Source organism: Canis lupus, chromosome 36 (assembly GCF_003254725.2).
Source record: "Canis lupus dingo isolate Sandy chromosome 36, ASM325472v2, whole genome shotgun sequence".
NCBI lineage: Eukaryota > Metazoa > Chordata > Mammalia > Carnivora > Canidae > Canis > Canis lupus.
Genome location: NC_064278.1, coordinates 7393029 through 7407764, shown reverse-complemented (window position 1 = coordinate 7407764; position 14736 = coordinate 7393029). Strand labels below are relative to the sequence as shown.

Here is a 14736-nt window from a genome sequence, read left to right as displayed (position 1 = left end):
TCAGAAATCAACAGCACTCATGAATGTTTGCAAAATCGTGGCTTTACAAATCTCTTTTCCAATAGATAGCATGAACATCCTTTAATATACTTTCTTCTTTCAACAAAAATCCTCACCTGGCTGTTTCTCGCCATTCAGCATCCTCACTTTCACGCCAGCAAATCTCATCCAGTTCTGTGAAAAGGTCATGAGGAATGTGTTCCTCATCATCATCCTCAGTTCCAAGAATAAATTGTACTCGCTGTGATGGGGTGTCTATAGAAAGTGAGAGACATGAACACGCATTACCATGACTTCAAGCTTAAAATTTCCTGGTCATCACCTTCAACACCAATCCAAACTCACACCTCCCTGCCCCTTTATTGCAACACCTCATCCAGAATATACTTGGGAAATAAAACTAAATTTAGAAAGAAAAAAAGAACCTAAATTTAGCATTACATGAAGTCTAGTATAATTTGGGAGCATAATTATGTAAAATGTAAATATAGGATATATACATTATCAAAAATATTTAATATTATGATTATTTTTGGATTATTTATAGCACTCATCATAGAAACTCTGTATCTTCCTCACGCACGCACATTTTCTCTCACCATATATGCTATACTTCATGGTAATATTCAGAACAGACTCTGATAAAATTCACTTATACTAAAATCATACTGAATGTAATTCACCACAAACTCCCTGTGATGTTTTTTTATAGTCATACCTTTGCCCTTTCCCCAACCCCTGACAACCACTAATCTGGTCTCCACTGCTATAGTTTTGCCTTTTCAGAATGTTATATAAATGGAAACCAAATCCAAAATTATCTGCATGCTACATCATCTACTGGTGGTGTTTGCTTAAACATTAGAAGATCTCTTATGACCATGACGATGGCACAAGTCACTATGTTTTTGATAAAGGAGCAAAATAATGTGTGGTTTGGACACAAGACACACAACCTCAAAGGTGCACATGATGTTCCTGAAAAGAACATGTTGTTCACAATTTGGGGGACTCTGAAACAGAGACCTATATTATCTGGGGACATAGATTGACAGTGTTTCCTACAAGGCTTCCTGTCCAGCTAGTTGGCCTTAGAGTTTCCAGTTCAGTTGATAACTAGGTCTAGACTCTGTTTTTAGAGTAACTGCTTGAGGACAGTTAGTCCAATCTGACCTATTTGCCCATGCTACCCATGAGGTGGCATTCACTCATTCCACTGTGTGATGGCTACAGAAAAGAGGGTAGGGAAAACATCCAAAGGTGTTAATAAGTTTTTGTTGTGGGGGAGATGAAGGCACTAAGGACATGCCTGCATTTCTGATAGACTTGTTAAGGTTAAAATCATTGGTGATACAAATACTAGGTCACTGGACAAAATACAAAATCCACTCTATTCCTATACTGTCGTAAAAATAATTTAAAAATCTATTAGGAAAAAAAACCATTAATTTTAGAAGGAAAAAATAAAGTTATCTAAGAAATTTTTTAAATTGGGGATCCCTGGGTGGCGCAGCGGTTTAGCGCCTGCCTTTGGCCCAGGGCGCGATGCTGGAGACCCGGGATGGAGTCCCACGTCGGGCTCCCGGTGCATGGAGCCTGCTTCTCCCTCTGCCTATGTCTCTGCCTCTCTCTCTCTCTGCGACTATCATAAATAAATAAATAAAAATTAAAAAAAATAAATTCTTTAAAAAAAAAGAATTTTTTTAAATTATGTAATACATTTGTGATGAAAATGATAAAACCTCATTAAACGATATAAAAGTAGGCCTAAGTAAATGAATGAATATACACTAATGGAAAGGCTCAATAGTGGAAAACTATCTTACAAATTCAATGTTATTTCAGCAAAACATTTGGTATTCTCAAATATTTTTTTTTAAACACAAAAAAAGTCTGCCTGGGTAGCTCAGTTGGTTAAGGGTCTGCCTTCAGCACAGGTCATGATCCCAGGGACCAAACCCCATGCTCAGCAGGGAGTCTGCTTGTCCTGCCCTCTCTCTGCTCATGTGCTATTTATCTCTCACTCTCCCTCATAAATAAATAAATAAATAAATAAATAAATAAATAATAAATAAATAAATAAAATCTTTTTAAAAAAATAAATAAAACCTAAAAGAATAAGTAAATCAGTAACAAATCGAATGATTACTGAATTCTATAATTTTAATTTGTTGTGAAAATCAATTCATCAGTTATTTATAATATTAGGTTATCATAGTCACAACTGAGAGGACTTCAGAAGTTGAATGTGAAAAACATACAAATCATATAAATATAATACAGCATCCTACTTTCTGTATAAATGAATGTTTGTAATGAGGCCCTAGACCCTACCCATCTCACTTGCCTTGTCTTTTGCCACTCTTTCTCTTGTTATTCCATTCTGGGTACATTAGCTTTCTTTTGGATTCTTAAAAATACCATGTTCTTTTTCATATCAGGGTCACTGCACACACTGTTTTCTCTAGCTCCCCTGTATATCTTTCAGCATCTACTTCAATGTGCCCAATCAGGCTTGCAAAATACACACACAAACACACATATAGGCACATTTCTATGCAAACAATTAAATTAGACATCTGTTATACTAATTCATAGCACTTTGATTCTCTTTGTTACACTTATCTCGATTGTAACTTTAAATTTATTGTACAATAGTATATTACATATTTTACATAGTCAAAATCAGTCTCTTGGCAAAAGGTAGAAACAAGTGCTATGAGAGAAAATTATTACAATACCTTGCAGATTATAAAACATTATATAAATTTTACTTATGATGATTGATGCTAATGCTAGTGGTAGTGGTGATGGTTATAATGATCATATAGATTTAGAATTTTAAGTAGGGAGAGTGAGAAAATAATAGTGCCATTGATTAAAAGACAGTTGTAACATGGATCAACCTTGACAGCCTTATGTTAAGTGAAATAAGTCAGACAGAGAAAGATAAATACTATATGATCTCACTTATCTGTGGAATCAAAACCAAAAAAACAAAGAAACAAATACCAATGCTCTGCATCCCTTGCCATCAGGGAAATACAAATCAAAACCACAATGAGATACCACCTCACAACAGTGAGAATGGGGAAAATTAACAAGGCAGGAAACAACAAATGTTGGAGAGGATGCGGAGAAAAGGGAACCCTCATACACTGTTGGTGGGAATGTGAACTGGTGCAGCCACTCTGGAAAACTGTGTGGAGGTTCCTCAAACAGTTAAAAATAGACCTGCACTACGACCCAGCAATTGCACTGTTGGGGATTTACCCCAAAGATACAAATGCAATGAAACGCCGGGACACCTGCACCCCGATGTTTATAGCAGCAATGGCCACGATAGCCAAACTGTGGAAGGAGCCTCGGTGTCCATCGAAAGATGAATGGATAAAGAAGATGTGGTTTATGTATACAATGGAATATTACTCAGCTATTAGAAATGACAAATACCCACCATTTGCTTCAACGTGGCTGGAACTGGAGGGTATTATGCTGAGTGAAGTAAGCCAGTCGGAGAAGGACAAACATTATATGTTCTCATTCATTTGGGGAATATAAATAATAGTGAAAGGGAATATAAGGGAAGGGGGAAGAAATGTGTGGGAAATATCAGAAAGGGAGACAGAACGTAAAGACTGCTAACTCTGGGAAACGAACTAGGGGTGGTGGAAGGGGAGGAGGGCGGGGGGTGGGAGTGAATGGGTGATGGGCACTGGGGGTTATTCTGTATGTTAGTAAATTGAACACCAATAAAAAATAAATTTAAAAAAAAAAGATAAAAAAAAAAAAACAAATACATACACACACAAAAGTCCCCACCGAACTCATTGAAAAAGAGATTTGTGGTTACCAGAGGCAGGGGGTGGGGCTAGGAGAATTGGAAAAAGTTGGTTGAAAGATATAAACTTCCAGTTACAAGATGAATAAGTACCAGGCATGTAATGTAAACATGATGACTATAGCTAACATTGTTGTATGATATTTAGGAAAGTTGTTAAGAGAATAGATCCTAAAAGTTCTTATCCAAATAATTTTTTTCTGTTTTTATTGTATCTATATGAGATAATGGAGATTGGACGGTGATTAACCTACTGTGGTAATCATTTCACAATATATGTAAATCAGGCCATCATGCTGTACACCTTAAACTTACACAGTGATGTATGTCAATTATTTCTCAAAAAAAAAAAAAAAAACCTGGGGTTGTCATCCTGACAACCACTATTACAGACTGAGAGCTCAGAAAACAATTTTTAGATATGCTGAATTTGAGGTGACTACGGGACAAGCATATAAAGATGGTCATAGGGCGGCTGGATATTTGATTGTGGAAAAAGAAAACAGGGTCAGTGGTAGAGACATGTGGGTGGCATTTAGAGAAGTCATATGATTATAATGAATAAGGACTCAAAAAGTAGGGAGAGAAAAAGACTCAACATAGGGAGAATAGTCAACTTCAAAATTTGGGAGAAGAGGAGTTAACAAAAGAATCAGAAAAGGAATACACAAGTATGTAAAAGGATTGTTGCATTAAATGAGTACCTTCCCTAGGTCAGGTGCTATTCTAAGCAGTGAATTAGATTGATATAAACAAAAAAGTCTCTGCCCTTATTGACCATAGAGCTGATGGAGAGAGTAATATAACAGGAGACATGTTTGAATAGGGTTTCAAAGAACTGGGAGTCAATAATGTCAGATATTATAGAACCGATGATGATAATTGAATAAGAGCTACAGGATTTGGCTAGTCATGTTCAATAGCACTGGAATTCCAGAGACCATGTATTATTTTACAATCAGAAATTAATAAATATGCTGTCTCCACTTGGAATATAGACTACATTTTCAATAAGTGGTTAGTTAAGAAAATCAAACTTACATAGTTACACTACTGAAAAAAAAATCCCTAATAGAATTGTAACTAAGCAAGTTTCCTAGAAAACTTTTACCTTTTCATTATTAGCTATATTATTCATATTGTTTTATTTACATATTAATACCATGCTCTTAAGTACATGTTTCCTAATAATGAATGAAAATATTCGGGGATTCCTGGGTGGCTCAGCAGTTTAGCGCCTGCCTTTGGCCCAGGACGCGATCCTGGAGTCCCAGGATCGAGTCCCGCATCAGGCTCCCAGTGTGGAGCCTGCTTCTCCCTCCTCCTGTGTCTCTGCCTCTCTCTCTCTCTCTATCATAAATAAATAAATCTTAAAAAAAAAAAAAAAAGAAAAGAAAATATTCTCCTTTCTATTGGCCCAGTTCCAAAGTTCTTTATTTTTTAGGCACTTTCTGGAGAATAGTCAACAAGTATGTTGAAAAATATATTTTCCATAGCAGCATAACAAGTATAATCACAGAAGTGAATTGGGAAATTTGCATTTCACAAATGTGATCTTACGGTCATGAAGATAGGAAGCCTCTTGCACTATGACATTTAGCTCAAGGGAGCAGATTTGCAATATGAAATGTTTAACATTATGCATTTCTGAAATACCTCATCCTTGTTTCTTCCTCTTTATCCTTGTTGTACTTTAGGTAAATCAATATTCAGATAATCTATCTTATGAAATTGTTCAAAAATGATTATTTTGATGGTTCTATTCAAGTTCATGTCTTTGGTGTCTACAGATCAATATCCTCCATCTGCCTTTGAACTTTAAGATTTTGCTCATATTTTTAATGTTATATACAGTCTATTCATTTGGAGTCTTACATTTAATTCATTTACATAATTGAAATAATATATTTATTGCTATTAATGCTAATTAGCTCATTTGGTTATAAGGTAAAAGATTAATAAAATAAATATTTCAGCTGAAGCATCAAGAACAAGTGTATTTGTCTCCAAAGAGGATGTAAGACTACTTGCAGAATTCACCAACCATGTTCCTGAAAACCTAGTCATCTAACTCCTCACCCACACTAGGGCTAATAAAGAGTCATAAGTTGAAAACAGTAGACACATTTTGGAGAGGACTTTTTCAGAGTAAACTATAATGTGAGTCCCAAGTCTCCTTGTTCCCTTAAAAGGCAGGATAGAGGGATGTCTGCCCCTCCCTCAGGTCAAGCAAGTATTGCTCCATGGGCATTAAAAGGGCTTGGTATGCCTCCTGCAGTGGACTAGGGTATGATTTCTGCCTGAAAAACACAAAGTTTGCCTAGCTGCTGATGGCTGAGACTGCTGCTGTAGATAACATACCTTTCTAGTATTTATCAAGGCAGTAAGGGTATGTGTATTTTCTGTGAATCATATATGGGCCACACAAGAGAGACAGAGAAAAACAGAGGAAGAGAGAGAATGTAGAACATGGGCTTCTGTCCAAGAGGCTGCTATGCAACAGAGACAAGACCTCCCCAGAGAGAATCTATTACTATAGCTGAATGCCTAGGTGTTGAGGAGGAATAAACAATAAAGCAGAAGAGAATACAGGTGAGAGATCCTGCAGGGGAGAATGAGTAGATTCAAATTCTTGTTAACCCTAGAGAATGTGACATCAGCTTGCAATAGTACTAATTAAATAAGAACTTTCTTGCTCCATCCCCTTTAGTTGGTTTTCATTTCCTATGCTCCAAACCTGAAGGGATCAGAAACCAGTTAGGACAATGATGGAGCATCTGGGAGGAGAAGGTCAAGGTAGGAGGGAAAAAAAAGGCAACTACATTCTCTTTCCTCAATTGCAGCAGGCCTGGGCCAGGGAAGGGGAAAAGCCTGAGGGTTAAATCTAAGTTCAAATTTTCACTATTACATGAGACTATTTATTTTAATTACTGATAGAGGACTTTGAGTTACCTAAAAGTGACTAGAAAAGTTGGGGAGCCCACCAGTGTTTTCATTTGGGAGAAGACTAACAATTAGATCCACTGAATAAATACAAAGAGATGGTGTAAGACAGAAATAGTTACTTTTGATTAAATCCCACTAAGAGGATTCATTGTAGCAGTTACAAGAATCTTACAAATGATCATAATTCTTTTATATTCATAAATGGGTCAGTAATCTTTAAACTGTTTTATTGAAATAGTGGTTGACTTTGATGAGATTATGAAAAGTGAGAAAAAAGACAAAACAGAGTTTTAATTTGTTAGTATTTTCTATGAGTCAGTAATTTTCATATACTATCTCTATGTCTATCTCTGCTTTGTCTTACAATAACTTAATTGAAAGGGCATTGGTATTAATCTTAAAAGACAGTCCAAATAATGAAGGAGGCTAAAAAGCAGTACATTTTTCTAGGTCCTTTTAATTAAGAAAATTCCTAAGACAGGCCTACTGGTGGGTGTGTTAGAAAGTCTTTCCAATGTGCATACACTGATATTTTTCCATTTACAGCACATATTCCTATTTTATTTGATTCTGTTCCACTTACCTTGATATTTTCTTTGTGAATATTATCTACATGTTAAATTAGTAATACCTGTTCTTTGTCTTTTTCCTTTGTAGTTTGAGTTAGTTTCTCAGATTATCCACTTGATTCTCTACAATAACAGTTCTGCATTTTAGTATTTCTATTGTTGGTTTTGATTTTGCATTTTTAGTTTTCTTAAAGTTCTTCCTTATCTTGGGGCACCTGGGTGGCTCAGTAGGTTAAGCATCAGCCTTCCTCGACTCAGGTCATGACCCTGGGATCCAGCCCTGAGCCTGAGCCAACTCCCTGCTCAGCAGGGAGTCTGCTTCTCCCTCTCCCTCTGCATGCTGCTCCCCCTGCTTGTGCTCTCTCTCTCTCTGTCAAGTAAACAGAATAGATAAAATCTTTAAAAACATCGCCCCCTTCAAAAAAAAAAAAAAAACATAAAGTACTGATTTTTTCTTTTTTTTTTTTTTTTTGGTCCAAAACAACCGGCCACAAAAATAACAGGCTAATTAGAAGTATTTAATTTGATTCTGATAAGATTTGGTTTCATAGGTATTAGATAACTATCACCGGATTGTATACTTTTAGGAAAAAGATAGTACCAGGTTCTTATTTAAGATACTGGATCGGAAATGTATATGTTGCACTGTTGATTTTCTTAAGTACATCTGATATTTATAGGAATTCATCAGTCTCATTTCAAATAAATATTCATATTCCATTCAGGAAATTGGCATCTTCCTTTGAAGAGGTAGTGAAACACAAGACTTGGCTATTGACTCAATTCTTGTTCATTTTGCTGTAAAATCTCATTTGACAAACTTCCTAAAATATTTGGTAATAAAACCAAGCCTTATATTATTAACATTCTAAAAAAGAAACAATGCCTGAAGCAAATATGCTATATAAATGTAATTTCTTTTTCTACTTCTTGAATATACATAATCATGTAGAAGATGTACATTGCATATTAGTGTGAACAATAACATTTAAAAACATTAAAAACTGAGGCACCCTATTTTTTAAGGCTTTATCTTTTAGAGCAGGTTTAGGCTTAGAACACAATTGAGAGGAAGGTATAGAGATTTCTCATATACCCTTTTCCCCCACATATGCAGGGCCTCCCCCAGAATCAGCATCGCCCACCAGAATGGTATATTTCTTTTTACCAAGGATGGGCCTACATAAAGACATCATAATCACCCAAAGTCCAATATTTTACTTTAGGGATCACTCCTGGTGTTGCAAATTCTGTGGGTTTGGACAAATGTGTAATGATATATATCATCATTTTAATATCTAATGTCTAATAGGAAAGTGAATGAGTTTATTCTCATGACATAATTTGCCTCCAAAGTAGAAAGTATCTGCTAAGTCATAGTGAAAAAAGGGATGGTGGAGAGTGATGAAAAAGTTTGAAAAACAGTTAATTTAAGAATCAAAGAAACACAATAGAACTGGAAGGCACTGTGAAGGTTGATTGCATCATGAATTTAAATAGTTACAATCTGCCATGGCGAATGGGTACATCCAGCACAGCGTGCCCATCGGGGTGGCAGAGAGAGAGCAGGAACACAGAGTGACCCCAACAGAAGTATGGGTAAGTGGGAGTGAAAGTATGAATAAAATTAAAACAGGGAACTATGATATTTAGAAGATTAACAAAAGTATTATTAAAATTATAGGCTATGAAATCAGAGTAGGATAAGAAAATAATGAAAGAAAGATGATAGCATGGATAAAAAAAAAAATAGAGGTCAATCATTTGCATAGGCAGGCAAGCAGGAGAGACGCAGGGTCAGAAACCAAAGCAAATGCACTGATAACCTCAGAGGTAGAGTGACTATGGATGAGTTAGGTGACCTAGGTACAGTGGAGGAGAGGGTCATAGGAGACAGAAATGTCAAGAAACTGAAAGCCAGGCTCTTGGTTATGTTATGTCCACAGGCTTTCATAGCACTCAGATATTGTTACCAACTACCATATTCTCTCATGAATAAATAAGTAAAATCTTAAAAAAAAAAAAAAAGTATGTAAGGACTTAATAAAGGCATTTCCCCCTGGGATTTTTAACTGCTTACAGCAATGACTATTATTTGTACACATTATCAAGGGTTTATACAACTAAGGTTGACAAATTCTGTGTGTTTCTTCAGTCACAAATCTAAGCCAATTCTCAATTTCACAAAACACAATTCGAGAAAAATAAAGATCAAGTCTTTTCCCTGTCACTTCTCCCCCATCTGACCAGCCAACATCTTTTGTAAAAGTATAAGCAATTTTATGAGTATGAGGTATAACCTCTAATTATGGATTGAGCAAGTATAATATTATTACCATGGTAATTTAATAAAAACATAACAAGAAGAAAGTTTCTTACCAAAGGAAGGTGACTCCCTTCCATCCTCTAATCCTGAATCTCTCTCTCTGTCTCTCTTTCTGTGTTTATGACCACGATGCCTGTGACGTCGATGACTTTTCCTTCCTCCCAGGGGCACATGTACTCCAATAAATAGTGTCCGATGACCTTCATCAGAAGCAAATGCACAAATTAAACTCTGAATTATTCCAGAGCACAGAAGATGATGATTTACATATTAATAGAACTCAATTCAGTTCAATCCAGCAAACCATTTTTGAGTGTGTATAGTATGTAAAAGCTTGTGACTTGCAGGGTATTTTGGCCCTTATACCTATTTAAATATGTCACAGATCTACCACAAACATTTATAATGCTAATTATTTGGTTATATATCTTATAATCACCATTAATTTATTAATTGTATTAATCTCTTTATATCTATCCCTCATAGTTTATAATTATACTCTTCTCATAAAGAAAATTTATTTTATTTTCTCCCTACACTCAACTAACTGTTATCTCACCAGTTCCCTGCCCTTCACAGTTCGGTATGTGAAACAATCACTATCTCATGAAACAGATTTCACCAAGGTCCACAGTAATGCCAAACTCCCATGGAATTTTTTCAGTTCTATTATATCTATCTGTGACACTTGATGCTATTGATCACTCTCCTTTCTATGACCACTTTCTCCTGGTACTCCTCCTCCTCCTTTGTTTTGTTCATATCAGTTTCCTTTGTGGTTCTTCTATTTACCCATTCAAGGTTGGAGATCCCCAGGCTCTATATTTGACCTTATGATTTCAGCTGATACATATTTATTATAGGCTCTGAGACCTAAAATTTGATGCCAGATTGCTCTCTTGGACTGCAAGCCTATGTATCCACCACTTATTACACATATTATTTGTATATCCTTCCCACAGGTATGTCAAACTCAACATGTCCATGTTTGAACTCACTCTTTTCTGTCTCCCAAGTATTAACCATCTATCCTCTATCTTAGTAAATGCACCATCTATCCAGTCATCTCAAAGACCATCTAATTTATGATCAGGTCCTTCTTTACATCTCTAAAATCCATTCTTTCTTCAGTATCCCTAGTGCTACTGTCTTAGTTGGACTCTGATCATTTCCCATCAGGACTATTAGAACATTCTCCTTCCTGCTTTTTTTTTTTTTTTTTCTTTCCTAGCTGCACTCTTGTATTACCTTTTATCCATCCTGAGTGCTGATGGCTTTTTTTTTTTCCAAAAATGCAAATCTGACTACATTACTCCCCTGCTTTAAACTCATTGGTTGTTCTCTGCTGCCTATAAGATAAAGCTTTTAAGTACTCTTTAAGGTCAAATAATATCTGACCTCTGCCTATTTCTCTGGCCAGGCTTCTAAATACACTCTGCCTCACACACTATGAGCCAGCGTGAGCCCCTTTAATCCTTTAGCCAGATGTTCTCAAGTCTCTGTTTTTATTTAATACTGTTCCTATTCCCTAACTATAGGAAATGTCTTTGTCCCTCCTGACTATCTGATGAAGTCTCAGTTCAAGGATTATGGCCAAGTATAAAATTTTTCATGCCTTCTCATTCTAAATATAGTTGACCAGTTTCTTCCTCAAGGGCTCTCTAATACTTAATAACTCTTGATTGTAATTATTTACCTATAAGAAGTTTTCTTCTTATAAATCTTCACTAAGAAGGCTATTATGTTAGTCAGTTTGTATCACTGGCACCTGACACAGGCTTGGCATACAACAGATGCCTAACAAACATTTACTGAAATAACAAACATTTTATTCTGCAGTATTGTGCTACATATCAATAATACAAATATAAACAATACATTATTTTATTTTTATAAGTCAGCAGGTTTTGGCCCTCCCAACTTATGTAAAAAGGGGAGCTCACAAGTGTAATGTATTGCTCTGGGTATCCTCTCCCTGAACAAACATATCAGAATAAGTGAAGAGAAGATGTGAACCGCAAAACAGACATACATTAATTAATCTATAAATTCAATACAATCACAAATTTCTGATGTTACTATTTCAACGTAACTAGAACAAATCATCTAAAATATAGTAAGAAAACTTAAAAGAAAAATAAACACTAACATCTTGATGAAGCTCAAGGAGGGAGAATTTACCTTATGAAATATCAAGATATACCACAAAGTTGTATAATTAAAATAATTCACAAATTTGGCATCTTAAATGTTAGTAATTGCAAATTACTTGGACCATCACAACATTATTATTCTCTAATATGTTGAAGGTTATTAACTGGGGGGAATGTGCAGAGCGATGAAGAGAATTCAGATGGAGCCTTGCATAAAACTAGCATCTAAGAGTCAGAAAAAAGAAATTAGGTGCTTAAAAAAATTAAGTCACAGAGCTTCAATTAAATATGGGAGATTAGACACCTGCTTTTTATCTCTATTGTCTCTGGAAAATGTCTTCCTAATGCCAGGTTGGGAAACAATTCTTAAAGAGTAGTATTCATAAAAGAAATGATTAATAAGTTTTATTATATTTAAGTCAGGAACTTCTCTTCATTATAAGCTGGGAGGGCTACAAGGCATAAAAATACATTTCTAAAAAATACATTTCTAACACATATAACTGATAAAGAACTAATAAGCTAGATATAAAAAGAAATCCTATAAATCCTAAGAAAAAATGAAAACCCAGTGGGAACATAGACAAAAAACTTAACAGGCACTTAATAAAAAAGAAAATACAAACTGCTACTAAATGTAAGAAAAGGTCCTCAACTGCACTAGTTCTCAGGGAAATAGAAATTCAAACCATAAGGAGATCTCTCTATACTCCCACCATCTTGGCAAAAGTTGATTGGTTGACAATTCTATGTCTTGGTGTGGTGCAGACCAATTTCTCATAGAGTACCAGTAGTATTTTACAAAACTACTTTGAAACAATATAGCATTTTTTTTTCAGTATAGCATTTTTTATTGAAATTGAAGATATACATACTTTATAATGCAGCAATTTCCCTGGATCTTAGAAAATTGCATGAAGATGTATAGAAGTATAAGAGACATGTATAAGAATCTCTACAGCTGCACTGCTTGTAAAAAAAGTGCTGGGGCAGCCCTGGTGGCTCAGCGGTTTAGCGCCGCCTTCAGCCTGGGGTGTGATCCTGGAGACCCGGGATTGAGTGAGTCCCAGGTCGGGCTCCCTGCATGGAGCCTACTTCTCCCTCTGCCTGTGTCTCTGCCTCTCTCTGTGTGTCTCTCATGAATAAATAAATAAAATCTTTTTTTAAAAAAAAGTGCTGGAAACAACCCAAAAATCCATTAAAACAATGTATAAAGTAGGGGGTATTCACATAATGGGACATATATGACAATAATGAACAAACCAGAAATATGCATAACAACATAGATAAATCTCACATATTATTGATTAAAATATATATATAATAGAATTTATTTTTAAGACTTTAAAAATAGAAAAACTAAAATATATTGCTCAGAGATGTATACATAGGAAAAGATCAAACCAAAAGTCAGAATACTTATTACCTCTGGCACAAAAGTTAATAAGAGCTGTGATTGGGAAGAGGCACATGAGGCACATGAGGAGCTTCTGGGGTAGCAGAAATGTTCTGTCCTTGATAAAAGTTTTTCTTTCAATAATATCTAAAATTTAAACATAAGCTTTCTATACTTTTCTTTTCTGTACCTAAGCTTTTTTGTTTCATTTCAAAATTTAAAAAATTAAAAAAAACAGAGAGAGTTTGAAGAAGGGGACATTTACTAGTTTATATGCTATAAAGGAGCCAAAACAAGATTAAGACTCAAAACCAGCCATTGCAGTTGGAAATGAATGTTTATCTGTTATCTTCATAAGAGCAATTTCAGTAAATGAAGAAATGACTGAAATTGAGGAAGTTTAGGCAATGAATATTTCCTAGACTTGCAAATAAAGGCTTTACAGAGGGTGGTACTTAAACAAAATCTTAAGATTGCAAAATGTTTCTAATAATTACTGATTAAGATAACCATTCCCCAGATGGACAAAGAGACAGGGCACCAGGACTTAAGATGCAAGTCCAGAGGGCCTGGCTGGGTATAGTGAATATTTTCTTTGTTTGTGAAATGCAGATTTGATGGGCATGTGCCAAAAGTAACATCCTAAAAAGTTGCCAAGTCAAGGCTAAAATAAACCATCTGAAACCACATCCAAGCATAATCAGATAAGAGGATGCCAAGACACACAGCTGAACTGATGTCTTAAGGACATTAAATGCAAAGAAGACCAAGCTGAAGGAGTTTCCTGAGGCAGAATCTTGCAAGGCTGGTTAAAATATCAAAACTCACTGGGGTAAATAACTATGACTGAATTCTGGATCACATGGTAAGCCTATGTTTACCTATAGGAGAAACTGCCAGACCGTCTTCCAAAGTGGCTGTACCATTTGCATTCCAACCATCAGTGAATAAAAGTTCCTGTAGCTCCACATTCTTGCCAACATTTGATGTTGTCAGTATTTTGGATTTTAGCTGTTCTAATGGGTATGTAGTGATACCTCATTCTTTTAACTTGCAATTCCCTAATGACCTACAATATTGGGCATCTTTTCACACACGTATTTACTATCTGTATTTCTTCTTTGGTGAGGTGTCCGTTCAGATTTTTTCCTATTTTGTAATTAGATTTTTGTTTTCTTATTGTTGAGATTTAAGAGTTCTTTGTATATTTTGGATATAAGTCCTTTATTAGAAATGCCTTTTCAAGAATTTTCTCTTTAGCTTGTCTTTTCACTTGTAATGGTATCTTTCATAGAGCATATGTTTTAATTTTAAAGATGTTCAATTTATCAACTTTTCTGTCATGAATTATGTTTTTGGTGTTATATCTAAAAGTCATCATTAAACTCAAAGTCACCTAGATTTTCTTCTATGTTACCTTCTGTGAGTTGCACAAGTTTCTGTTTTACATTTAAGCCTATCATCCATTTTGAGTTAATTTTTGTGAAAGATGTAATATCTATGTC

General features: G+C 35.3%; 1 protein-coding gene across 8 annotated transcripts in view; it reads right to left on the bottom strand.

Annotated features, from left to right (window-relative positions):
- SLC4A10 (solute carrier family 4 member 10) overlaps nt 1–14736 on the bottom strand; it is a 286086-nt gene that overhangs the window by 145029 nt on the left and 126321 nt on the right. For all 8 annotated transcript variants that reach the window (XM_049106281.1, XM_025471057.3, XM_049106286.1 and 5 more), the window contains exons 3-4: nt 9736–9882; nt 117–255 (exon numbers count right to left, since the gene is read on the bottom strand). In XM_049106281.1, the coding sequence (XP_048962238.1) occupies nt 117–255; nt 9736–9882 (286 nt within the window). The remainder of the gene's footprint in view (nt 1–116; nt 256–9735; nt 9883–14736) is intronic.